At 48.7% G+C, this 25,409-nt stretch overlaps 1 protein-coding gene across 1 annotated transcript; it reads left to right on the plus strand.

Annotated features, from left to right (window-relative positions):
- The first annotated feature begins 9,109 nt into the window (after window positions 1-9,109).
- Window positions 9,110-24,091, plus strand: LOC137467649 (E3 ubiquitin-protein ligase BRE1A-like). Its single transcript, XM_068179105.1, is given in 21 exon segments — window positions 9,110-9,200; window positions 9,716-9,886; window positions 10,010-10,177; window positions 10,295-10,442; window positions 10,611-10,793; window positions 12,014-12,132; window positions 12,959-13,088; window positions 13,091-13,104; window positions 13,286-13,363; window positions 13,679-13,798; window positions 15,064-15,243; window positions 15,438-15,573; window positions 16,212-16,328; window positions 16,519-16,625; window positions 17,948-18,097; window positions 19,053-19,265; window positions 21,184-21,309; window positions 22,190-22,330; window positions 22,655-22,756; window positions 23,269-23,451; window positions 24,047-24,091. Coding segments are annotated over 20 exon segments (2,589 nt in total). The 5' UTR covers window positions 9,110-9,200; window positions 9,716-9,757.
- The last annotated feature ends 1,318 nt before the right edge of the window (window positions 24,092-25,409 follow it).

Here is a 25,409-nt window from a genome sequence, read left to right on the forward strand (position 1 = left end):
TGTGGCTCACACTCTTAATCCCTTGCTCCTAACAAGAAGTCTGGGCCCCAAAGCCCTTCAAAAGTCAAAAAGATTTGACTTCTCAAACACCATCCAAAGGCTGTCAAAGGTGACAGTGTTGAACGTGGGGGTGACACTGAACACATGGAATGGCTGCTAAGGAAGGAGTCCTGCCAGCTCCTGGCACAGGGATGTGCTCCTCCCTGCACAGCCCTGAGCACAGCACTCTCATCCAGGCTGCAGCTTGGCAGGGACTGCGTGGGAACACACATCCCTCCCCGCAGAGACGCCCGAGAGCAAGGTGACTGAGCTATGCAACGTGGACAGCAAGAGTGGCCAGTTTGCCCAGCTGAGGATTTCCCAGATGGAAACTGGACTGCAGGCCCCAGGTTACTGAGAGGACAAGAAAGCTGCAGCTGCAGCCCGGCCCCACTCACGGCTCTGGGAGCGCCTACACGCATGGCAGGGCTCTCACAGCAGCAGCTGCAGCTGCAGCCCAGCCCTGCTTTGCCTTGGCCTTGCCACCCAAAAGAGGCACAGCCCACATCTGCTGCTGGAACAGAGGCACCTCTCGCACACCCCTCCCTGCACGGGACACTCTGCCTTCAGTGGCAATTCTCCAAACACTCTTCTCTTCTTTCCCATCTAACAAAGCCTCTCAGAACCTACAAAGCTTCCACTTCCGCACCACAAATGCCCCTGCACGAGGAATTCTTCCCAGGAAAATGAGCACCCAAACTTGGCCAACACAGGCTCACACCTTCTCATCCTTACTCAGGGGGGAGACTTTTTCATTCCCTCTTCTTTAGGAAATCTTGCTTTACCAAGAAAATCCTTCCCTGTCTGTTCACAGCTGAACTCAAGAAGCCTTTGCTTCTCAGCCCTGCAACAGCATTCAAAAGCTGTCAGTCCAGCCCCTTTCATCCCTGTCCAATGCAGTTACCTGAGCAGAGGGAGAAATCATCTCCTCCAGTGTCTCAAGCACCATGTCCAGATCCACTGGTGGCAATTCCTCTTCCCCAGGAGTATTCCACAGCCAGCCGGGGGCTGTCCATGCTGCATAACCAGCACTGCCAGCTGGACCACTGGGAGCTGAAGTGTCTGGGGTGGCTGCAAGAATCCAAACACATTGGTCAGGCTCCACAATGGGGCTTTGGGACACAGAGCTCTAGTGCTGCCTTGGACCAAATATCACAGGAAGCACACAGCAACCTCAGTTCCAGAAATGTATTCAGACTTCCCAGGGGAGTGGAAGAGCGAGTTCTTCCTCTCACAAAATACTTATCCTAGTGGACATGTATATAGATGAAAGCATGGATTGTAAAACTGATAGAGACAGACACTGACACACACACACACACTTTATGATCACAGCCTTTTGCATCTTCCCAGCAGCTTTGGGATTTGGCTGCTTGAGTTTCTCATCACAAAAGACCATAGAATGTAGATTCACCCAGGAAGAGCCCAGATCCTCAGACACACTCACTGAAATTATACAGTGAGTTTATTCTGAAAACAGCCTTGTGGGCAAGGCCGCATTCTGCTGGTGCAGCTGTTCTGGAGCACTCAGAGCTCATTTCAATGGCACGGCTTGATTTGCAGGGCAGACAGTCTCAAACATCTGCAATATCCTATCACTGTCCTAGTTTGGCTTCATTCAAAGGAAGAGGGGAGTGCACCTAACACTGACCACTTGTCAGGCAGTATGTTTTGCTTTGTGCTTGTACCCCTACAGAGAGGCTGTCTGGAAAATGCCCCCAACACCCTCCCAGTCTGCAGCAAGGACAGGAAAAGCAGGCAGAGTCTCTGTTTTCAAGGTCCTTCTTCCTAGGTGACTTGACACTTTCTACCTGATTCTCACTTGAGATCTACCCATGACAGAGCACAGCGGGAAAACACTTCAAAGGGTCATTAACCAGGACCTGTTTGAAGAGGAAGGCTAGAAACTCTTTCCCTATCTGAGGGGCTGCAGGCTGGCAAGTGCTGCTCTGAAGATGTGCGGCAGCTTCTCTGTGGAGAGGCCATGGAAGGGCTGTGATGGTCTACAGGAACCAGCGGAAGGATGAGCTCAGGGAGGCATTTAAGCTCTAGGGGAACCAGCCGAATGATACGCTCACAGCTGAGATTAAATCTGCCCGTGCCTGGTTGCTCTGATGAAACCCCAAGAAGTCCAGATGAGACAAAGATTTTCTTGGGGAGATGCTAGGAAAACCTCAGATTCCTGAGCACCTGCACTTTGCCTGGAAGCGCCTGGAGGCAGCTCTAAACCCTGAGGTGAGGAGCATCGAGGTCCTGGTAGGAGAGCCCTGTGTAGGAGTGGGAAGAAGAAAGGAAGCAAAGGGAAAGCTGGTCTTTGGGCGTGTTTCCCTTGGCAGCAACTGTACATCTGTCAGGGAAAACAAAAGCCCCCATCCTCCCAAGCAGGGTGAGAAAAAAGAAAAAAGAAACAACCAACACGTTCAAGGGCTATTCAGCTAGCAGCTGCTGGTCTACTGAGCTCTCCCCTATTCGCTCAACTGTCTGGGAAAACTCTCCCGCATTGCCCTTCCCTGGTAGGAGGCAACTGCCAGAAAGCCAACTGCCAGCTCTCTTCCCCACTGCCCCGGAGGGACAGGAGACTCCCTCCAGCTGGGCCGGAGCAGGACCGAGCCCTCGGCTCACACGCACTCACGGAGAGCTCCCCAAGCACCCCGGGGCCGCGCAAGGAGCAGCGGCAGCCAGGGCGCATGGCACGGCCAGCTGCAGCCGAGCGGGCCAGGCTGTGGTGAGCGCAGCCGCGGCGGGACTGTCCCGCAGCCCCGGCAGCCCGGCACAGCCGGCACAGCTCCCGGGCCCTGCCGGCACAGCTGCCTTGCCCAAGGACAGCCCCTGTGCCGGCCGGGGCAGCTGCGCTGAGCAGCCCCAGCACGGGCAGGGCCCGCTGCTGCCCCGCCGGGCAGTGCCCACGGCCACAGCCCACACCACCCCCCTCCGCCCCCGGAGCTCCCACCCGGGCTCTCACCGGCTCTGGGCGGCTGCCCGGCGGGGAAGGAGGGCACCTCCCGCTCCGTGCGCAGCTGCTGGAAGCGGCTGGGCTGGTGGCTGCGCACCTCCAGCCCCGCCGCCGGCCGCTGCCTGTTGGCCGCGCTCCGGCGCTTGATGCGGAGCAGGAGGTCGGGGCGGTCGCAGCGAAAGTTGGGGTGCCTGAAGTGGAGCCAGCTGCCGGCATCGCCCGGCTCAGCTGAGCCAACCCCGCCCGGCACCTTGTGGAAGCCGTAGAGGTTGAGCTGCCGCACGAAGCTGCGGAACTGCGTGGCTTGGAAGGAGTCCGGGGCCGGCCCCGCCCCCTCACTGCCCGCCCCGTGGGCGGCGCCCGGGCTGAGCAGCTCCCGCTCGAAGAGGGAGCGGTGGATGAGCAGCCCCCGGGCCCGGCTGTCCCAGCGCACGGAGCGGACGCGGGGGCTGTTCGCCAGGCGCCACAGCTTGGCGGGGAAGGCGCTGGCTCTGAGCCCGGCGGGCAGCGGCAGCTCCGCCATGGCGCCGCTCGCCGGCTGTCGCCACAACGGCCCCGGCGCAACGGCCGCGGCTGCGCCGGCGGCGCGCGGCCTGAGGGGGGCGCTGCGCTCGGGCCCGCGCGCGCCCCGCGCGGCCCCGGCGCGGGCCGGACTTGGCGGGGACGAGCGCGGCAGAGCCGGGGCTGCGGGCACAGCGCGGGCGGGGCGGCTCCCGGGGCTGGTGGGGCTCGGCACGGCGGGGCCAGGTGCAAACCCTCTTTTTCCCTGGCTGCAGTCATCCTTCTGCCTTTGCTTTGCAGTACGGCCCCAAGGCGCCAAGGCAAGTGCAGGAGCTTTCAGAAGGGTCCAAACGGAGAAATCCCATCGGAAACTCTTGCTCTTTGTCCAGTGAAAACAAAATCACTCTCATTTCTGCACAGCTGAATTCAGGAAAAAGGTCTTAGTCTAAATAGCTTCCCTCTTTGTTAGGGGTTGCAAACAGAGGTCCTCACTTCCAAGCAGACAGGTCAAATGGGAGAAGGGGAAATGATGAAGAGACTTGAAGACATTTCTTTTGGACACACTCCAGCCCCTCAGTGTCCTTCCTGAATTGAGGGGCCCAGAACTGAACACAGCGCTCAAGGTGTGGTCTCTCCAGTGCCGAATGCAGGGGGACAATCACTGCCCTGGCCCTGCTCCCACAGCCTGTCTGGCACAGGATGTTTTGCCCACATTCAGCATCTCCGACGCCCTTCCTGCCCCGTCCGGCCAAGACACGGCTCCAGCGGCGGACAGGGAGGCGGCTGCTCTGCTGGGGCCGCGTGTGGGTGAGGGCAGCTCTGCCCGCGCTGCCATCTTTGGTGGGAGTGCCGGTGCCGGCTTTGCCCCCGCTGACGGCTGAGGGTGGAAGGGCAGCCGGACGGGGTGGTGGTGGGTCTTGGGGCTGGGGTGGTGGGGCAGCCTGGGGCCGGGGAGAGCCGGGAGGTGGCCGTGTGGAGGACGGAGGGGTCGCTGGGGGCTGGAGGCAGCGCACACCTGCGGAGGGAGGGAGGGACGGGCCCACGGCGTGTCCAGCTGGTGCTGTGGGAAGATGCCGAGGACAGGGGCAGGACCCGTGTGGGATGTGGGAGAGCGGAGGAGGTGTGGGAGCAGCCGGTGTGTGTGGGAAGCTGAATCACAGAATCGGTCGGGTTGAGACTGTAATAAATGGGCCAGGAGACCAGCTCCTTTTTAATGCCTTTATTCAATGATCAGCTCTGGGTGGGGGCCTGAGGGGTCGCGCACACCGCCGCTGCTCCCTTTGGTGACGCAGAGGAGGAGGTGATCAGTTTTGTTTCACAGCAGAGCTGGGGCTTCTGTCCTCATGGGCGTGCCTAGGAAAATGCTTTCTGGCTCATTGGCTAGGGTCCTCATTCTAGTCCAGTCCTACTTAGGTGATGGTGACCTTTAAAACCTTGTTGGTGGAGTAGAGGGACTTCCCAGCAGTAGGTCCAGTCACTTAGTTCTTCAAATTTTGGGTTGGCTCGTCGTTTCTAGGGTCTTTTGTTGGATTTTCTTGAGCTTTTCTTAATTTGCATATTCCCGGGAATGTTTCCGGAGGCCATTTCGGGGAGCAGAAGAGGCGATACCCAAAGGACTCAATGAGGGTACAGGTAAGGGGGGGTGCAATCAGGCTGTATGTAAGGGAGTTAACAGTGGGGGTACAACAAGGGTTTAACAGTTATCAACATAATTAGCTTTTTACAAGTTGAAGTGCCCATTAATGTCTCTACCATTCAATTATTTGTAATCAATATCAACCATTCAATTATTTGTAAGGATGTTAGCACACATCTTTCCTCTCAATCCCTCCTCTTCTTACTTCTCAATTGGTCTTCACAAACCCTAGCTATTATTAACGCTTTTTCACAACATGGACCATTTGAAACACCCCCTGTCGACTTTTCCATGTCTGGTCCCTGCACCAGATATGGCAAGTAGATACAGAGAATAAAGTAGATAATTACAGTTCATATTAACCCATTAATCACTGGAAGTCCTTGTTGATTGCTGCTGATAGCCAAGGTCTCCCATGCTTTTGTTCCAGCTGAGATGTCCAAGTCTTTGGGGCTTTCGAGACCTTGACTCGAGTGTGATGGGTCCATCCGTGTCCAGGTCTCCTGGCTGCTCTCTCTGAAATCCTGGTTGGATGTTATGAACAGCAAAGTCCAAAGGCAGCGTCTGTGCTAACTGAGCTTCCTGTCAAAGAGATTTCACAAGACACGGCATACTGGCCACATACTGGTTTAAATATAGATCTTCTCCTCTCTGCCACCTTGAAAATGAACAAGGTAAGAATCTCAAACAATTCAAAGGGGAATAACTGGATATTCCCATGGCTTTGGCTGTCATTCTTGCCAAAGCTAATGGCAAAAGCTGTACCCATGGCATCTTAGTTTCTGTCACCAGCTTCAAAGGGTGTTTATTCCTCCATTCACCCTTTTTACTTGACCTGAATTCTCAGGGTGCCAGGGGGTATGGAGGTCCCACTGAAATCTCAAAGCAGCCATAATCCCTTGAAGGATCCCCCTGTAAAACAAGTTCCCCCATCCAAGTCCACTGCCTTCACAATCCCATATTCAGAAACCATTTGGTAACTGATTGTTATGAATTATTTATGTAATTATTGGCTTTCACTATTATTGGCTTTAGTAAATTATTTTGATATAGTACAGTTTGTAATCTCTTTTTAACTGCTTTTGATACAGTATAATTTGTCAGCCTTTTATGGTTAATTCCCTAATCCCTGTGTAGACTGTATATCTTAGTGTGATATATATATATTATAGTTTAGGCTTTCACAAAATATTAAAATAGAGGCTATAGAATGTGTATTATAACATTAACTTCTGCAGAAGTAATTGTAGCTGTGAAATAAGAACTAAGGCCTTTATTGTTGTAACTACCTGACAAGTAGTGAAATAGCTAATGTGGATTGGAAGTACTTCTAAAAATGGCTAGAACATCTGTATGATAAGATAATTTGTAAAAGAACCAAGTAAGTAACATCAAAAGAGCAAGGATGAATCTACCCCTGACCCTTCGTCTATCAATAATTCTAACCACAGACCAGGGGGCCTCATGAGGAAATAAAAGACAAGACTCTCAAAATCACATCTGCATTGTGGCATGCAGTATAAGAAGGTGAGGTCAGGGGTTGAACTAAGATAAAGAATTCCCTGGAACATGTATACTCAAAGGAATGTTTAAATATGCATAATTTTCATGAATATGTATTTGACTAATGCAATGAAAAAGTATATAAGAGTTGTTATCGTTAACCGTGTGCATGTGTGTGGATATTCTCAGTTCAGTCAGAGAGAAAAGAGAGAGAATTCTCCCAGGCCTAGCCTGGGAAAGTTAGGAGAAGGAATGAAAACAATTATTACCTCTCTTTCTGTTCATGTTGTTTATAGATATGTTCTACCACAGTGGGCTAGTCAGAGTGCACCAATGGTGTGAAAGGTTTTCACTTTGAGACCAATCATATTTCACCTTAGCGATGCTGGTTATCAAAGAGGAATGCTACTTGTTAATAAAGATTATTCTTTGCCTTCTGAAGATGGAGTCTCTTCATTTCCATCCCTGCCTCAGCAGCGACACATGTGGCTATGCACCCAGTGCTGTTACTTTTGCTTTATCCCTTGTTACACCTTTAAAAAATTTTAAAGGGTGAGCCTCGTTTCTCACACTGACCCAATAGTTGCTGAGGCTGCTAGAAACTCCTCTGGCCACCCTGCCAGCCAGCGTACCTCTACCAGAGGATATCTAAGCCCTCTTGCCCAGGGCATTTCAGTAAAATACACCAAACATCCCAGGCAAGGACAGAGAGCCCAAGGTAATTTCCCTGCTTTGCAATCTCATTTGTAGTCAGGCTATTAATTTTAGCCAGGCACCCCTCATTAGCTCGTTTTTCTAAAACAAAAAGACCCATGGCAGTACATCTTGAAGAATGTCTCTGCCAATCCTCAAAAGTCCCAATGACTCACCCCATGGAGCTGTCCCAACACCCTTTGCCAGGGTCAAAGCTCCTGGCATCCACTGTTTACTGCCCTTTGTTAATCAGTTCTGCTTCTTTCTTGTGCCTCACTACCTTTAATAATCTCCCACTCCTCTGGTGGAAAAGACAGCACCAGCGCCACCACCTCCCCCCTCCCCGCCGGCAACAGCTGAGTCACCTGGAGCAAAGGGAGGATCCCAGAGACCTCTGGCAGAAAGCCTGCCTTCTGAACATCTCCATTGAGCAGTTGATTACCTGTTGTCTCTTTTGAAAACCCTGCCTGATGTCCCTTAACTGCTCTTATTTCTACCTCCTCAGGCAAATTCACCACCTCCAACAAGTGAGTAATTGAGCTTTGAGGAGGGAACATTTTTCCTGCAAGTTAACCTAAACCTCACTCCCTCTCAGCTTTCCTCCCAGCTTTCCAAAAGCCTGTAAAACCCACGCGCATACTTGGAATCTGTAAACATTCTACCACCAAGCTAACTTGAGTTTGGAATTCCAGCTAAAGTCAGTGCTGCTGCTAAGAGAAGGAAAATGGTTCCATGACAGTTGTCTTTTTAAATTTGAGCTGTAATTTAATGTTTCTCTTAAAAGATACCTCACAGGATCCCCGTATGTGCTGTTTCAATAACTCACTTAGAAATAATCTTTATACTGTTTTGCATAGGATGAAGGGCACTGCCAAGCTGAGATGCCTGTGAAATGCTGAGATTTGGCAAAGCAGTGTACCAGCTTCATCTACAAAAGGCAATGGCCTTGTTGCTTTCAGCAGAACTGCTCCATTCAAGCAGGTAGGAACTGGAAGGTTCAGTTCATAACCCCTAGTTTGACTGTCAATGCCATTATAGGCTAAAATGGAATGAGTCAGGTTTTACTGAGAGGGTCTGCACTTCATTCACTTCTGGTTTCATTCAGTCTAGAGGCTGGCACAGCACCAGTGGCTGTGGGAGGAGAATGCAGCTCACGTCTAGTGAAGATCTGATTGGTTCCATGTTTCATCTCCAGCCGCTCCATTTGCGTTGGAATCCTTTTGAGGATACACTTGTAATTTTGCTCAATAATATTTTAGGGAACTACAGGAAATACTGTTCAGACATGAGAAAAGCCTTTTTTAATGTTGATGATCAAGCACTTGAGGGGCTGCCCAGAGCCATGGCTGAGTTTCTGTGCCTGGAGATGCTCAGGCTGCCTGGACAGGGCCCTTGGCAGGCCCTGGACTGGACCTGCTTTGGCTGAGCCTGCTTCGTGCAGGAGCACAAGGCAGGTGACCTCCTGTCCTCCCTTGCAGCTCCAGCTGTTCTGTGATTCTCTAGTAGTCCAGAGCTTTTCAGACTGGATTGAGTTAGGAATAGGTTCTCTTGAAAAATGTTTGCATCTCTCCCGGTACACAGCAAAACTCTTGGAATGGGTCTTTGCAAGCCTTGGCTCCAAGTTGCTTTTCAGTTCTGTAGCTTTTGTGAGCTCTCTAAGTACAGAGCTCCTTTATTTCCAGGGTGTTGCTGCCCTCAGCTTTGACTGGCTTTTTGTGTAGATTCAATAGGAACAGTTTGGTTGTTGTGCAGTGAACTGGTGCCGCATCCACACGGTCTCAATTTTTTCCAAAGTCTAACCTGGTTCATTTTTGTTAATGCAGAAAAGCAGAGAGTGAACCTGGATGAAGATTTTTTTGCAAAGAGGGTGATAAGGTACAGTGCTTCCATTCTAACATTACGGAGCAGTGGATATTTTCCCCATGAACTTTCTGCTTGCAGTGCAGGTCCTGCTGGTGTCTTTTACTGCTAGTGTTGGACCACAACGTGTGAGTCAGCACAGGCTGGCACAAACTCCCAGTTAGAACACAAGGAATAGATTTAATTCCATTACCTTGCTACTTGTGGGATCCCCAAAGCAACACCTGGGCAGAGGTGCAGTATTAGAGATGTGGGCACCCTTAAACTCGGCCTGTGCCAGAGGATCACTGGCTTGTCAAGGGTTATTCCCAGCTGCAAGGTCACGTGAATGATTTACAGTCCTCCTTACCAGTCTTCCACTTTTAATCCATTCCTCCCAACAATATTTTTCAAAATCTTTCTGGTTCCATGATCTTCTCTGTTTTGGGCATTTTGTTACCGTGATGGGTCAGCACGTTAAAATCCGCAAATCAAATTGACCGCATGGATGTGTATTTGGTGTTTTTTTAATAGTGTTCTTTAATGTTCAGGGAGAGCTTGGAGAAGGTGGGAATCTGTACACTTCAGCCACCATGTCTGGAATTGGCAATAAACGGACGGCTGGAGAGCCTGGCCCTTCTGCACCTCCAGAGAAGAAGGCAGGGGTTGAAGATTCGGGCACCACTGTGGAGACCATTAAACTTGGTGGTGTTTCTTCAACGGTATGTCTTCCTTGCATACCCCCACTCCAACTTTTGGTTTTTTTCATCTGGAGGCAGAAATGTCTCTGGGGTCAGGTTGAGTCCTTCTGTGACCTGGCCTGTGTGCCGTGTGCCTGTGCCCAGGAGGAGCTGGACATCCGGACCCTGCAGACTGAGAACCGGAAGCTCGCGGAGACGCTCGACCAGCGCCAGGCCATCGAAGATGAGCTGCGGGAGCACATTGAGAAGCTGGAGCGTCGGCAGGCCACCGACGATGCCTCTCTGCTGATCATCAACCGCTACTGGAATCAGGTTGGTAACAGCTTTTGTTACTTCATGTACAGTTTTCTTGTCTCCCCTGTACCACTACAGTCCTTTTGTTCACATCCATTCTTCACCTTGTCTTGCCTTGCCTGTCCCATCATTCAGTTTGATGAAAATATCCGCATCATCCTGAAACGCTTCGACCTGGACCGAGGTCTTGGAGACCTTTTGTCTGAAAGAAAAGCACTGGTGGTGCCAGAACATGAACCAGACTCTGACAGTAACCAGGAGCGCAAAGATGAGAGGGAACAAGGTGAGGCACCTGTCTGGGGACAGTGGGAAAGGTGGATTTCAGCTATGGACAATGCTGATACCCATTTCTAAAGGCTGACTGAGACTTTTTTTTTTTGTGATTGTAAAGAGCAGTGATATGCTACCTTCTAGAACACACTTACTTCTTCTCACCTCTTTATGTTCCCAGGGCAAGGGCTGGAGCTGGCATTCTCCTTCCTGGCCACTCAAGCCAGCAGTACCAGTGAGGAGATGGAATCTCAGCTGCAGGAGCGTGTGGAGCCCTCCTGCCGTGCTGTTGCCCAGATGGTGACAATGTATGACAAGCTGCAGGAGAAGGTGGATGTGCTGTCTCACAAGCTGAATCGTGGAGGTATGACCAAGGTGGCAGGTATTCAAGAATGCTTATCTGCCCCCACCTTAGACCTGATCCTGCATTGTGGACATTAGGGTCTAGTCCTTCTCACATGCATGTGTCTTCCAAAATGAATTTGTTTGACTTTCCAAACTCTTGTTATCAAAAGCCCTTCTAAAGGACCATGTGCCAGAAGTGCATTGTAGCTACCTCTGTATTTGAATGCTGAGGGCTGCGCCCAGAGTGTTGGGCAGCTTGTTTCTGCCAATACTGTGTTCATATGCCTGAGAAGTCAGAGAGCAGTTGAACCTTCCTAGCCAGCGGTCCTCAGCCTCCACATGAAATGCTTCATGCTTACAAGTAAAGAAGTGAAATCAGCATTGCAAACTGATGGTGGACTCCTTCTTTGCAGTTTCGTAGAAGGGGTAGGAATAACAAGCTGCTCAGTTTCCACTGAGTCCTGAGCAAAACTGTACCCATCTCACGGTGTGGTGTGCTTAGTGTAGCTGTCAGTTTTGAATGTAGCAGAGTTCTGCAGAAAAAGCCAAATGACCAGCTTCTAAAAATTAATGTAGCAGATTCACTTCAGACTCAGATGACTGCTGAAAAAACATCATTAGCTTAAGGTTAGGTTTTGAATCTTTTGAAGGAAGCCTTGTGTGGAATATCAGCTCATGCTTGATGTGCCTTCTCTGTGCTCTGACCAAGTCTGGCATTGGTGTAGGGAAGTGTTGCTGTCCTTGGCTGGCAGTCATGAACTGTAGTACCTTTGACACTGGTGCCATGTGAGCCTGTCCTCAGGTGCTTTAGTTTCACCTGTCACCCTGGTGCTGTTGTTGTCACATGGTGTCATGGTGTGCTGGCCTGGTGTGTCACCCTGGGCCACCTGTTGCAGCAGGTTTCTGCATGAATTTGGGCAGCACTGGGGCGTCCCTGGGTGCCAAGGGCATGCTCTGGCTTGCTGGCACAGACACAGCTGAAGTGATCTCTGGTGAGAGGGCATGGCCCCCAGGTCAGAAACGGGCAGCACTGTTAAACTGCAGAGCCTTTTGCTTACGGAGTGCAGGTCAAAGCTCTCTGTGGAGGGAGATCAGGCCCTCAGGAAGCACGCGTGGGAGAGGTAAAGTAAACTGAAGTTAGACCCAGAAATCTCCTTCTCTGTTTTCTTATTTCTCTCTTTGCTGTTCAGGAATTAAAATCAGTGTTCATTGATTTCCTTTCCTTTGTGCATCTTTCAGATATTTCACTGATGGAAGAAGCAGTAGTGGAGCTGAATACCTGCCTGTCACACGAGAATGGACTGCTGCAGGAACTGGCTGATGTTCTTCAGGGGAAGCACAGAGTCATGTCTCAGGAGGTATAAAGAGGAGAGAGAAAGAAATCTGCTTTGGTGCCCTGCTTAGCATCATTTATGGTTCCCATAGATTGGAAAGCAGCTCATTTCCTTGGAGAGGCACAGGAGGAACATGGTTTGAACGTTATGAAAAAGGTTGTTGTTGTGGAGAGCTGTACATAGATTTTCTATATAAATCAGATTGATTTGCTTGTTACATCACTAAAGGAAAGGATAGAAGCAAGTCAGTGAACTGAATGGATTTAACTTTTAAAGGAAAGGGGAGAGCAGAGGAACTAGGGGCAGATGATGCTGAGGTGGCTGTGTAGATACCTGGAACAGTGGAGGTGACATCCCTGTCATTCTCAGTTACTTGGTTTCTCTGTGGTGTTTAGCAGTGTAATGATACCAGTTACAGGATGATCCCAGTTGTTAAAGGATTCACATTATTAGCAGCATTTGTTTGAGAGATTTCAGTTCATTTAAAAATTGTGTTAAAGCTGGTCTTGCCCAGCATTAGACCTCTGAGCACTTAGGTGCTCGGTAGAGTAGATGGACATAGGGATTAAAATATTAAAATCAAAAAAGCCTTTGAAGTAGCTGAGGTGGCTGCCTCTGTATTCTGCCAGATAATACCAGCTTCCTGCTCTTTCTCTATTTTCTGTTTTGTTTTATTTTTGTTGGTGTCTTGGGATTTGGCCAGTGTAAAATTCAGGACAGTTCATGGAATAGTCTGTCACCACAGCAACAGGTGAAAAGCACATGATGAATAAGAGAAATGACTCCTGAGCAGCACCAGGACAAGTTGGCACTATGCAATGTGCTGGCTGAAGCACTCCTCTGATGGCAGTTCTCCAAGCTGCAAGAGAGGGTGGAGACAGCAGAATCCCGAGTGTCTGTCCTGGAGACCATGACTGACGGCCTTCAGTGGGACATTGACAGGATCCGCAAGAGGGAGCAGAGGCTCAACCGCCACCTGGCCAGGTGCTGGAACGAGTAAGCGCTGGCCAGGAAAGCTGGGAAGGGGGGTGGTGTTGGGTGGGCATGTGACATCCTCTCTGGGACTTTGCTGGGAGAGCTGAGACCCTGCTGTGTACCTTCTTTGGTCTTGGATCTGCTCCATCACTCTTGTCGGTATTTCACTGGGTCTTGAGGAAATCTCTTGCATTTTTTGCAGGTAAATTCCAAAGGCTACAAGGTGTATGGAGCTGGGAGCAGCCTCTGTGGGGGAAAAACCACCATCAATGCCTGCAAGGTGAGGTCAGGAGCTTGGCTGTGGGCAAGGACAAGAATACAGTCAAGGAGAACAAGGGCCACAATTTGAACAGAATTTAGATACTTATTTTAGATCATTTTTAGATCCTGTGCCACAAAGCTGGGTGACTCTGGGTAAGCCATTTTGTCTGTGTAGGAGTTTTCTACTTAAAAAACACCTGGTGGAATTAGACTGGCTTGGTCAAGTGACCTGACTGCTCAGTCTGTAATTGCTGTTACTGCATGAACAGATAGTTCAGTAGCATTCTCAGGAGACACATTAACAGTAGGATTTACAAGCAGTTTATCCCAACAGTTTGAGGAGATGAATGCAGAGCTGGAAGAGAATAAAGAGCTTGCTGGGAATCGCCTTAATAAGCTGGAGGAACTACGTCAGGATCTTGAGGAAGTAACAACACAGAATGAAAAGCTCAAGGTGAGACATCTGTAGCCGTGTGAGGGTGAAGGTGTTCTGTGGGATGGGCTGCCCTCAGCTTTGCAGTGATGTGTCTGCAGAAAACCTCATCAGCAGTTCTGAGCCTGCTCTTTCGCAGTGTTACACTTTGCTCCAGGTACAACTCAGCGAGTCTGTGGCTCCGCTTGCAGCTCAGCGCGTTGGTGACAGCGTGTGGCCACTGTGGGGAAACTGTACTGGTTTCCTGCCCGTTCCCGTTCTGCTCTTTTAGTCCATTTTAACCATGTCTGGTTCAAACTGTTTTCACCTCTTTACAAGTAGTGATCCCTCCTCCACCTTCCCCACGTCCTGTGCAAGTGGAACCAGAGAACAGAAACAATCAGGGAACTTGTGTGGGGAGAGAGGCTCTTGAAAGAGTCATTGAATTTCTGTCTTTCCCACTGTGGGGATGGCTAGATAGGAAACAGCCTATGAGTTTGTGATGTTTTAAAGGTGGTAACACAAGAAGCTGTGGCTCTGTGGTAGATAAGTATATCATGGAGAGAATAACCCAAATTTCATCTTAGTGGTCAGTGCCAGTTATACAAAATGTCTGTCTTGATAACCTAAATCCAGAGATCTGATGCTGGGAACTGTCTTGAGGCACCTCTGAATTCTGCTTATCCACATGAGTTTGTTTTGAGAGAAGTGGTCTTTAGCTTACAGCTTTCCTTTTCCCTCCCTAATTAGTTTTAAGCTGAATGCATGTCTATATGTGTCTGTTTCACTGCTGCTAGTCACAATCATTTGCTAACTTTTTTTTCTAGTTCAGTTCTCTGGGTTTTTATTAATTTCTCTCTCTGTCAGTCATTATGGTTTACTGGCAGAATGCTAACATAATGCCTACTTGCATGTGCCTTTTATCTGTTCTCTCATACTTTTCTATGTGTCCATCTTTATTGATCTGAGTGATTATGCTTTATTATGTTTTCCATGGTCACATCTTTGAGAGAAACTATTTCAGGAGTCAAAAACTTCTGTCTTTGTCTCTTTTGACCCAAGAGTCAAAAACTTCTGTCATGTGGTTGTGCAAGAGAAGCAGCCTAATGCATGCAGAGAGCACAGAGATTTTTTAAAATTGGTACTGAATCCTATCACTTGGACCTACTTCACAGCAATGCTATTCAAGTTCTACTTTTGTCTTTGCTTGTGGCAGCTTGATTCACTGTTCTCCTGTCTTGAGAGACAGAAACCAAAGGCAAGGGGATAATTTCTCTTTTTGTGGCATTTTCTTGTGTCCCAACCAGGTTGAGCTGCGACGGGCAGTGGAAGAGGCTGCAAAGGAGACCCCGGAATATCGCTGCATGCAGTCCCAGTTTTCTGTTTTGTATAACGAGAGTCTCCAGCTGAAGGCACACCTTGACCAGGCCCGCACGCTGCTCCGTGGCACCCGCAGCACGCACCAGCGCCAGGTGGAGCTGATGGAGGTAACAGCTCTGCTCCCTCAGCCTGGGAGCTCTGTCATGCCAGCACCATCACTGCTGGGTCTGCGTGCCTCTGCAAACGCTCAGGGAATTGACGTTTCTGGCAATAATCCAGGCTCTTGTGGTACCTGATATTGATGAGGTGAGAGATGTTCCAGGTTCAAAGCACCGAGTTCTGTTTCCTTTTTGTTCCTCAGAGGGATGAGGTCAGCCTTCACAAGAAGCTACGCACTGAGCTGATTCAGCTGGAGGACACCCTGGCACAAGTCCGCAAAGAATATGAGATGCTGAGGATAGAGTTTAAACAGACACTTGCTGCCAATGAGCAAGCAGGTATGGTGTTGTTCTGCTGTGCCTGAAAACAACCACCTATCCACCAATGCTCATTAGGGGCTACAGTGCACAAGAACACTTGGGTTGATTCTTTGTTGCTGTTAAATACTTGTTCAGGTCTCTTCACCTCAAAACAAAGCTTTTCACCTGTTTTATTGGGAGGCCAGCTCCACTTCTTTCTAGATGCTGCATAATAGATCCATTTTGCTAACAATTTGGTTTATGGTAGGATATTTTGAATTATTAAAAATTTCTTGGGGTGGGAGGATTCATTTCCAAGTCTGTAAGGACAATCTAGATAGCAAAGCAGTAATTCTTAAATTTCATCAGAGGAAATAAATTAGTTCTGAAGTGGCGTTTAAATCCGATTTCTTTTGTAACATGACGTGTTTCCCTTAGGATCATGGGCATAAAAAGAATGCTAAGTGGGAGCTTAGGACTGTGAATTTGCAAGGATTTGTGGTTATATATGAAACTGGTATGACTTTTTTTCTGCAAGTGTTTTGTGTTGCTCTGTTACGTAGCAGAATGGTGATAATCTTGTTTTATTTGTCATTGTCACTTAGCTTGTTCTCCATCTCCATGCAAGAAGGTTGACAGAAGTGTGGTTTGTTACCGAGGTGTTTCTGTTTTTGCAGGCCCCATTAATCGGGAGATGCGTCACCTCATCAGCAGCCTCCAGAATCACAACCACCAGCTGAAGGGAGAGGTGCTGAGATACAAGCGCAAACTGAGAGAGGCCCAGTCTGACCTGAGCAAGGGAACACAGCAGGAAATGCCAGCAAAGAGGGGAAAGTGCTTAGGAGAGGGGGGAATGCTGTCACTCTTGCCAGGAGTATCAACCTTTCTGATCAACTGTGCAGGTTGCAGTGAAATTTTCTGTGGAGCTCTGCACTCTGCTGCTTCCTTTGACTAAATGAATGCTTTTTCTTTGTGGCTGTGTAGTTGCTCCGTGGAAAGGGGGCATGGAAGCATGGATCTGGGAAGACAAGGGAGAAGAGAGTAAGGAAGACTCCTGGCTCATGGCAGCTGAGAAGAAAGCAAAAGCTGAGGTATTCCTAATTTCTCTTCCTCTTTTCTTTTTTAATGTGTTACTTAAACTTCTTTTCAGCTACTCTGCAGCAGAACTGTGTTGTTTCTCTCCTCAGAACTGAGGATTGTTTCTCTCCTCAGAACTGAGGATTGTTTGTCTTCTCAGCTTTGTCACTTGGAGATTGGAATGGTCTGCAGATAAACGGGGACTAGTTGCTGGTGCAGGCACACACACACAACAATCTCTAGGTTCATAAGCACAGACCCATTTGCAGATCCCTGGAGTTCCCGCATGTCCGTCTGTTTGGGACCCCTGTGGTTCCAAGCCCCTCTTACCTTCTTCACAAGCAGGTCTCACCTATAGGCAGCACTTCCTCTGTGCAGCACACATACGTGGGGTAAAGAGTTAGATTGCACGGTGATACTTCAGAAAATGTGTAATGAAAAGATACAAGAAAATAGGACAGGACAGGCTGTGATGATCACGGGCAAGGCCGAGCCAGACAAATGTGTACTGACTGCCCATATTTTCCATAGGACTGGTTCCTTTTATGCCCTTCTCTGTCTAACCCCAATTTGTTCATCCTTGGTCTCCGTTTCCCTGCACATTGCTCCTGGATTTGAGCGGCTCTTGATTCCCACAGCTGTCCCACTTCAGGAGCCATTCCTGCTTTACAGTGTCATCAATTACAAAGTCTAAGCTGATCTTCCTGGAGGTTGTTCCTGTAGTTTCCTGGAAGCTGTTGTGACTGGAGAGGTTTGCTTCCTCTCTGTGTCTCGGTGCTTGTTTTGTCAGGTTTGTGTCTCTGTCTATTTTGGTTTGGGTTTTCTCCTTCTCGCACACTCAGATAACCTTGATGGAATAAACATTTTCACACTCCCATGTGCTCTCATCAGTTAGTGGGACTGACCAAGTTTCGTTCTTATCACTGCCTCCCTTACCATTTGTCTGCCAAGTTTGTATCTCTGTATGTTTTATTTTACCTCCTCCTTTTCCTATTATTTCCTTCTTGTATGGAAGAAGGTCTTTGACCAGATGCCCTTAAAGGAGCAGATGCTCTCTGAGCACATACCCATACATGTACAATTGCAGGAGACTGATGTTCCTACTCTGATAAAAGATGATGTGATATTTTCAAAGGTGTGGAAGTCAAGATCTTGGGCTTACAGCCCACCTCAATGGTACATCTGCCTGTAATACTCTTGTCAAAACAGCCTGGGGTTTTTTGCCATGCTTTGAAGGCAGTCCTGAGCGTTTCAGAGAATTTTGGAGAAAGCAGGCTCTTAACAATGCTCAGGGCATATCCCTGTGCTTAGTGTCATTTTTGGTTGGTTCTTGTAGCTTGAAGAACTGAGGCAGAGGGTGAAAGAATTGGAAGACAAGGAAAAAAAGGAGAGTAAGAAGGTGGCTGATGAGGATGCCCTCCGCAAGATCCGAGCAGTGGAGGAACAGATTGAATATTTACAGAAGAAACTTGCCATGGCTAAGCAGGTGAGAAATTCCTGATGAGTTCTCTTTTGGCTGGGGCAACTGAATGAGCTGCCTTCAGGTTACGTCCAGGAAGAGAGAAGGAATTTATATCTGTATGGGCCAGAGATGGGAGTTTAGTGCTTGTTTACCAAAGGGGAAGAAAACTGAGCAAGCAAAAGAACCACCAAAAAAATAACCCCCTCCACCCTCAGCTCCAGGATATCGCAGGCAGGCCATGGTGGGAAATTTTAAATAACAATTACACATCAAATAAACAATTAAACATGTGGCCTCGGTGAAGTGCACAGAGGAGAATTGCCTTTATCAGCCATTAGGGGAAGAGATTACAATTTCTTTTTAAGAATTATTACCTCCTCAGTTCATCTAGTGAATATGTTTGCATGGAAGTGGTACATACCATCTGCTAAAAAAGGCTCAATCCAATGAGAGAGCAGGACCACCTCAGCAGGGTAGAGGCAAGCCAATGAATTGACATGTACTTTTTTGGAATTCAGATTCTTGTTATTGTAGAGCAGAACTGCTCTACCTTGTCAATGTTGAAGTGGTCAAAGTGAGTTTAAGGAGCTTGGCAGCCTGTTAGTTGGAAGCTGTCCACATGTAGAATTTTTGGACCTGTCCACAGGAGCTGGCTCGGTTCCAGTTCTTTAGCTCTTTTGGTTTACTTCGACCAGGCCGCATGGCTTCCCTTCCCCCACCCAGCGCATGGCTGGGCAGGGGAGGTCTGCACTGCACTCTGACTGGAACCAAAGAGAGTGAGCTCTTGGGAGTTGTTGCTTTTAACCCTCTGTGTTCTCAGAGGCGTGCCTGTGCCTTTCAGTGGTCACTCCAGGTGCTAATATCTAAACCTGACCACTGATTGGTTTGACCCAACTTCCTGAAAAAAAATTCACTTCCATGTCACACCGCGACAGGGGTCCAGGGCACAGTTTGGCCAGAGCCTGTGAGTCTTTTGCAGGAGGAAGAGGCCCTGCTGTCAGAAATGGATGTCACAGGCCAAGCCACTGAAGACATGCAAGAGCAGGACATCCGCCTGATGCAGCAGCTGCGGGAGAAGGATGATGCCAGCTTCAAACTGATGTCAGAACGTATCAAGTCCAACCAGATGTATAAGCTGCTGAAAGAGGGAAAGGAGCAGCTGGCAGACCAAGTTTTGACACTGAAAACACAGGTAATAGGGTAAAGTGAAAGAGGACAAGAGAGCTGGTGGGGAGGTGGAGGTGTGAGTTACCTGTTTTAGGCAGCTGCACACAGCGGAACTGTTTGCTCGCTCCCCCACTGAGGGAAAGGGGAAAGAACCAGAAGGGACAAAGTGCAGAAACAGATGAGATGAAATAAAGGGAGTTTAACAGCTAAAGCAAAGATGTCCATGCAAGCCAAACAAGAAATGAATTAATTGGTTACTTCCTGGGGCAGGTAGGAGTTGAGCCATCTCCAGGAAGGCAGGGCTTCATCACGCCTTATTGTTATTTAATAAAGGCTGCAGCTCTGAACATCCTCCCAGTCCTCCTTTCCAGCAGCTGTTATTGCTGAGCACAGCACTGTAGGGTATGTAACACCCCTTGGGCCAGCGGGATCAGTTGTCCTGGCTGTGTGGCATCCCAGCTTCCTGGCATCCTCTGCCTACCTGCTGGTGGGCAGCATGAGTCACAGAAGGTCTTGGTGCTGTGTAAGTACTGCTCAGCAGCAGCTAAAACAGTGCTGTGTTACTGACAAGGCTTTTGCTTCAAAATGCAAAACACAGCAACATGTGAGCTGCTCTGAAGAGAATTACCTGTCCTCACCAGAATCAGTCCAGGATGGAGTGTTCCTCTCACCAGCCTAGGAATGCATCAGGCTTCAAAGGAAACTGTCTTTGTAAAAAACTGAGACTGTCTTTGTAAAAAACTGAGACTGCTTTATGAGCCTTAAAATGTCCTGTGGGTGAGGAAAAGTGGTAAATCCTTTTCCTGTTGGAATGGTACTTCTGCCTGTATATTCCACCTGTATATGTATTGGTATATGTATTAGTAACAAGCAGGAGGAGTTGGAAACCATGGTTCGGTCGGAACTACCTCCTACAAGGGCACAGGCTGGGAGAGGAAATCACTGAGAACACTGGAACAGAGAAGGACTTGTGGATTCTGGTGGATGAGAGGCTGGACCTGACCCGGCAGTGCACGCTGGGAGCCCAGAAAGCCAACTGCATCCTGGGCTGCATCCAAAGCAGCGTGGGCAGCAGGCTGAGAGAGGGGATTCTGCCCCTCTGCTCTGCGCTTGCGAGACCCCAGCTGCAGTGCTGCATCCAGCTGCGGGGTCCTCAGCACAAGAAAGACACACGCACCTGTTGGAGGGAGTCCAGAGGAGCCTATAAAGATGATGAGAAGAAATGAGCACCTCTGCTACAAGAACAGGCTGAGAGAGCTGTGCCTGTTCAGCATGGAGAAGAGAAGACTCAGGGGACCCTTCATTGCAGCCCTCCAGTAGCTGAAGGGGGCTTAGAATAATGAGGGAGAGGAACTTTTTATATGAGCATACATTGACAGGACAAGAGGCAATGGCTTTAAACTGAAAGAGGGCAGGCTTATATTAGATGTTGGGAAGAAATTCTTCACTCAGAGGGTGGTGAGGCACTGCTGGAAGTTGCCCAAAGAAGTTGTGGATGCCCCATCCCTGGAATGTTCAAGGCCAGGCTTGGATGGGGCTTTGAGAAACGTGCCCTAGAGGAAGTTATCCCAGGGAGGCTGGGACTAGATGATCTTTAAGGTCCCTTCCAATCCAGGCCATTCTATGACTCTGTATCCTGTCGTCCTTGGAACCACTGTGGAACTGTTCACTGCCTTGCAGCAAGTCTTTAAGCCTCTGTCCAAAAATTAAGAAATCTTTGTTGCAAATATTTGACTGCTTAGCTTTAAAGTGTTGACCATAGAGATCTGGGTACAGCTCTTTGGATACAGGCACAGCTGTTCAGAGAGAAAAAGGCAAGCTGAATGTGTGCTCCCTGGTGATGGGGAAGCAGGAGTAGTTTTAGCCTGCAGCTTGAATGACAGCTCTGAAGACCCACAGAGCATACATTAATTCCTTCTGTTCCCTCTGTCTCCCTTCCCAAGGTGGATGCCCAGCTGCAGGTTGTACGTAAGCTGGAGGAGAAGGAACACTTACTGCAGAGCAGCATTGGAACGGGAGAGAAGGAGCTGGGTCTGCGAACACAGGCCCTGGAGATGAGCAAACGCAAGGTAAGTGATGCCTTCGTTTCCTCTTGGGTTGTGAGGTGGAGCTGCTGCCTTGTGGGAGGCATGGAAGGCTCTGAGCTCTCACTGGGATTAGAGAACCTGGTATTCCCTGCTTTTGGATGAGTATATCAGAAGGCTGAGGAGTCCTGGAGAGAATTATGATTAAAGTACTGGAGACTGATGTTTTCCTTTGATAAGGAGAAGCAGGTCATATGTTTTTCTGTGTAACCTGTGGTGAAGAGAGAGACAGCAGCCAGATGGACTGGGGTCAAAGCTTTTGTAGCAAAGATGGGATAAGCAAAAGGAAATACAGCTGGGGAATGTGAACACTTTCAACAAATGCCTAAGACGAGTAAAGTAGGTGTGTTACCAGTAAAATAAGTCTAAGTTTATAGCTGATGCTGCCTTTGTTGTTAAGTTTTAGTAGAAATGCAGAAATTACATTAAAACAGGCAGAAAGGAAAGCAGGAATATCCCTGTGAAGTGGAGCTGGGGAGAATTCAGCAGTGACCTGTGTTTAATAGGACAATTTGTGGTATTAAGGGCACTTGGTTATAAAGTCAGAAGAGAACTGGTGAAGAGAGTTTGTTAGAAATAGGTATCGTGCAGTTCTGTCTAGGACAGCGATAGAACTGCCTCTGAACACTTTAATAGAGAAGACATGGAAGCTGGAAGGCTGAAAATAGGTTAAGAAGAGAATTGGAAGATCATTGGTGTTTTTGTAAGAGATGTGCGTTGCAGTGTGCCAGGGTTTGGCTCTGCCCAAAGGAATCTTGAAGCTAAATGATTAGAACTTGTTGATAATAAGGTAAGAACAAGGGACTAGAGACCACTAAAGCTGTTCTTCTGCGTTTTGTCCTTATATACTGGTTTTCTTTCTCAGGCCATGGATGCAGCCCAGCTTGCAGATGATCTGAAGGCCCAGCTAGAGCTGGCTCAGAAGAAGTTACATGATTTTCAGGAGGAGATTGTGGAAAACAGAGCAACTAGAGGGAAGGAGATGTTCAACCTCAAAAGGGCTGAGGTATATACCCTATGCACAATCCTTCAACATCTGTCTGCTTTAGTGTCAATCTCCTTGTACACTGAGCTTGCAGAGGGTTTCAGCTGAACTGCTCTTGGTATCCAGTTTCACTTTGACTTTGGCTTCATCGGGTCTTGGCTCTTTCAGATTTTGTCCCCTGATAACTGGCAATACTTGTGGCATCAGATGATCATGTTGTCTCTTGGATTATAGGGGATGAAACTATGGCTGGCATGACTTAGGCAGGTGCACGTTCTCTTTGGTCCCTGAAGAAGCTGACAGAGAATGTACTGCTCCTTCACTTGCTCTCCTGTTTTTCTGAAGGAAGATATTTCTAGGTTGCGCAGGAAGCTGGAGACCACAAAGAAGGCTGACATGGTTCCCAGCTGTGATGAGATCCTGATGGAGGAAATCAAGGATTACAAGGTGAGTGTCTGTGTCCGTCAGCTTCCCTTTTTACTTTAGTCAGAAGGTGAGTAGGCACACTTTCAGTGTCTGACATCTCTCATCTGTACTCTGGCACTGGAGAAACCACCTTGTCCTTCTGAGGAATGGAAGTACCGACATGTTGAGACATCTCTGAGCACAGCAGCTGGGCTGCAGGGCCGCTCACAGCTCTATGTGTGTGTCTGTGTGTGTGTGTGTGTGTGTCTGTGTGTGTCTGTGTGTGCCTGTGTGTGTGTCTGTGTGTGTGTGTGTGTGTGTGTGTGTCTGTGTGTGTGTGTGTCTGTGTGTCTGTGTGTGTATGTCTGTGTGTCTGTGTGTGTGTCTGTGTGTGTGTGTGTGTGTGTCTGTGTCTGTCTGTGTATCTGTGTCTCTGTGTGTGTCTGTGTGTGTGTCGGTGTGTCTGTGCCTCTGTGTCTGTCTGTGTGTCTGTGTGTCTGTGTGTGTCTGTGTGTCTGTGTGTGTCTGTGTGTCTGTCTGTGTGTGTGTTGCAGGCCTGCCTGACGTGCCCGTGCTGCAACATGTGCAAGAAAGACGCGGTGCTCACCAGGTGCTTCCACGTCTTCTGCTTCGAGTGTGTGAAGACACGCTACGACACGCGGCAGCACAAGTGCCCCAAGTGCAACGCAACTCCCACAGGATCTACATCGGCTGAGGCCCTCTCAGAGCCCCTGCTGGTGCTGGGCCAGCCTCCTTCCCTCCCTCTCAGCTTCTGCTGCCTGAGCTGCAGTGTCTTCTGGGAGGAGCCTTCAGGGTCTCCAAAGAAATACACTCTGGATCTTGCTTCCTTCCTTGGCCCTGTCCCTTTGGTCATGCCCTCAGTTTTTGTGTGCTCTTTGTGCCTGAGAGGAAGTTTCCCATCCCTTGCTTTCACACTGCCAAGGCAGGAACGTGCAGCTGAAGTGCTGCTTTGGTGGGATGGAAGCTGAGCTGCAGCAGAGATTAGTGACAGCTTTATTTGAGGGCTCTGCTTTGGATGCTAATTAAGTCCCATCAAGGAATGGCACTGCTCCTGGGAGGGAAGTGTTTCCCAAGTAACAGGCCCAACAGAGACCAAGGAAATTGATCTGTACACTCAGTGGAGCAATTCCTTAGGTACCTGTGCACCTTCCTGAGTCAGGGCAAGAACCCTCGAGGGCTGGTGCACTAGGAAACCCTACCCCAAACAAACACGTCTGAATATGCACCAGAGGAGAAAGGAGAGATCTTGGAGACCCTTAGAAAACAGCATTCCACTGACAAGCCCTGGTTGATGTGCTCACCTTCCCCTAGGCTGAAGCATTGCTGCCATTGTCCTTCTCAGAAAAGGGCTTGTAGTGGTTCCTTTGCTGCAGCTTTACCACCAAGATTGACCTTGTTATGTACAAATTCTTCTTAAAGCTGTTCTTTGGTTTATTTTTCTGGTTCTCCTGCCTCTGGTTCTGTCTGCTCTCCCATCCTTTGTCCAGTTCTTGGAAACATTTCTCACAAGCTTTAAACTTCTACAGTAGAGACACTTGATCTCTTCCTTCCTCTCCTTTCAAGATATGCTCAGCTAGAACAACTTTTGTCCCTTTGGCTCTATCCCCAGTAGCTTATTCCTGACACAACAGGAGGGCCAGGATGCTGGATTATTTCTGCAGCCATTTTGTCATGGCTGCTGGGAATTTTGGCAGGGATGTGGTGTGGCTTAGAGTCTCGGTGCTCCCTGTGCTTGGAGCGTTTGAAGCCTGTTCCTAAAATCAAAACAGGAACTTGTTGATTTGTGACATTTCTTCCTGGGATGTAGTGTTTAAGTAAACTTAATTTGCCTGGAAGGTGCACCTCTCAGAGGTTTGTCTCATGGGTGTCCCTTCCCTGAAGCATGGAATCTCCTGCCTTCCTCCATCCCCTCCCTGCAGGGAATACCAGATACAAAGTAAAAGGAGTTCATCACAGGCTCTTACACTATTCATTATCTTGGGGAAAACATTCAGAATATATGAGTAAAGCCTTGTAAATGATGAGGGATCCTGAAAAGTGAGAAGGAGCACTGCATCCTTCCTTTCCAAGGGGAACCTGGGCTGCTGAGAGTTCCTGCCATGGTGTAAGAGCTGTTAGAAGGAATGAGAGTAGAACCCGCTCCCCTTTCCCTGGAAATTGCTCCCAGGGTTACAGGTTCTGGCAGCAAGTTGGCTAAGGAATGATGTGGTAATGCTGCTGGTAGATTTTGGGGTACAGATGCTTCTTCATCGCACCAGGACCTGGCTTATGAATAAACTGTCTGCATCTTCAAACACCTTGGCTACAGCAGCAGGAGTTCCTTTTACAGCTGTGAACAGCAGCCTGAACTTTGCAGCCCCAGCAGAGCTGCAAAGCCCCTCTGTCTGTCCCCAGTCACTCTTGTATCACCTTTCTACTGAAATGAGCTTTGTGTGAACTCTGCCCAGGTTGGCATCCCTCTGCTCCTGGCAGGAAATGGATACTTCAAACAGTTTGTATTAGTTCCACGGAGGAGTTTGGGAAACTCCTGTTCTCCCTTAGCAAGAAAAAAGTCTTGGTTTTGTTTTAAAACAAAAGCTTATTTCAAGCTCATTTTGGAAGTGACTGAGTTTCTGTCGGTGGACATAATTTTAACACTTAGAAACAATGAAAATTTTGGGTTTGTTCTAAAGTA

Source organism: Anomalospiza imberbis, unplaced genomic scaffold (genome assembly GCF_031753505.1).
Source record: "Anomalospiza imberbis isolate Cuckoo-Finch-1a 21T00152 unplaced genomic scaffold, ASM3175350v1 scaffold_72, whole genome shotgun sequence".
NCBI classification, from domain to species: Eukaryota; Metazoa; Chordata; class Aves; order Passeriformes; family Viduidae; genus Anomalospiza; species Anomalospiza imberbis.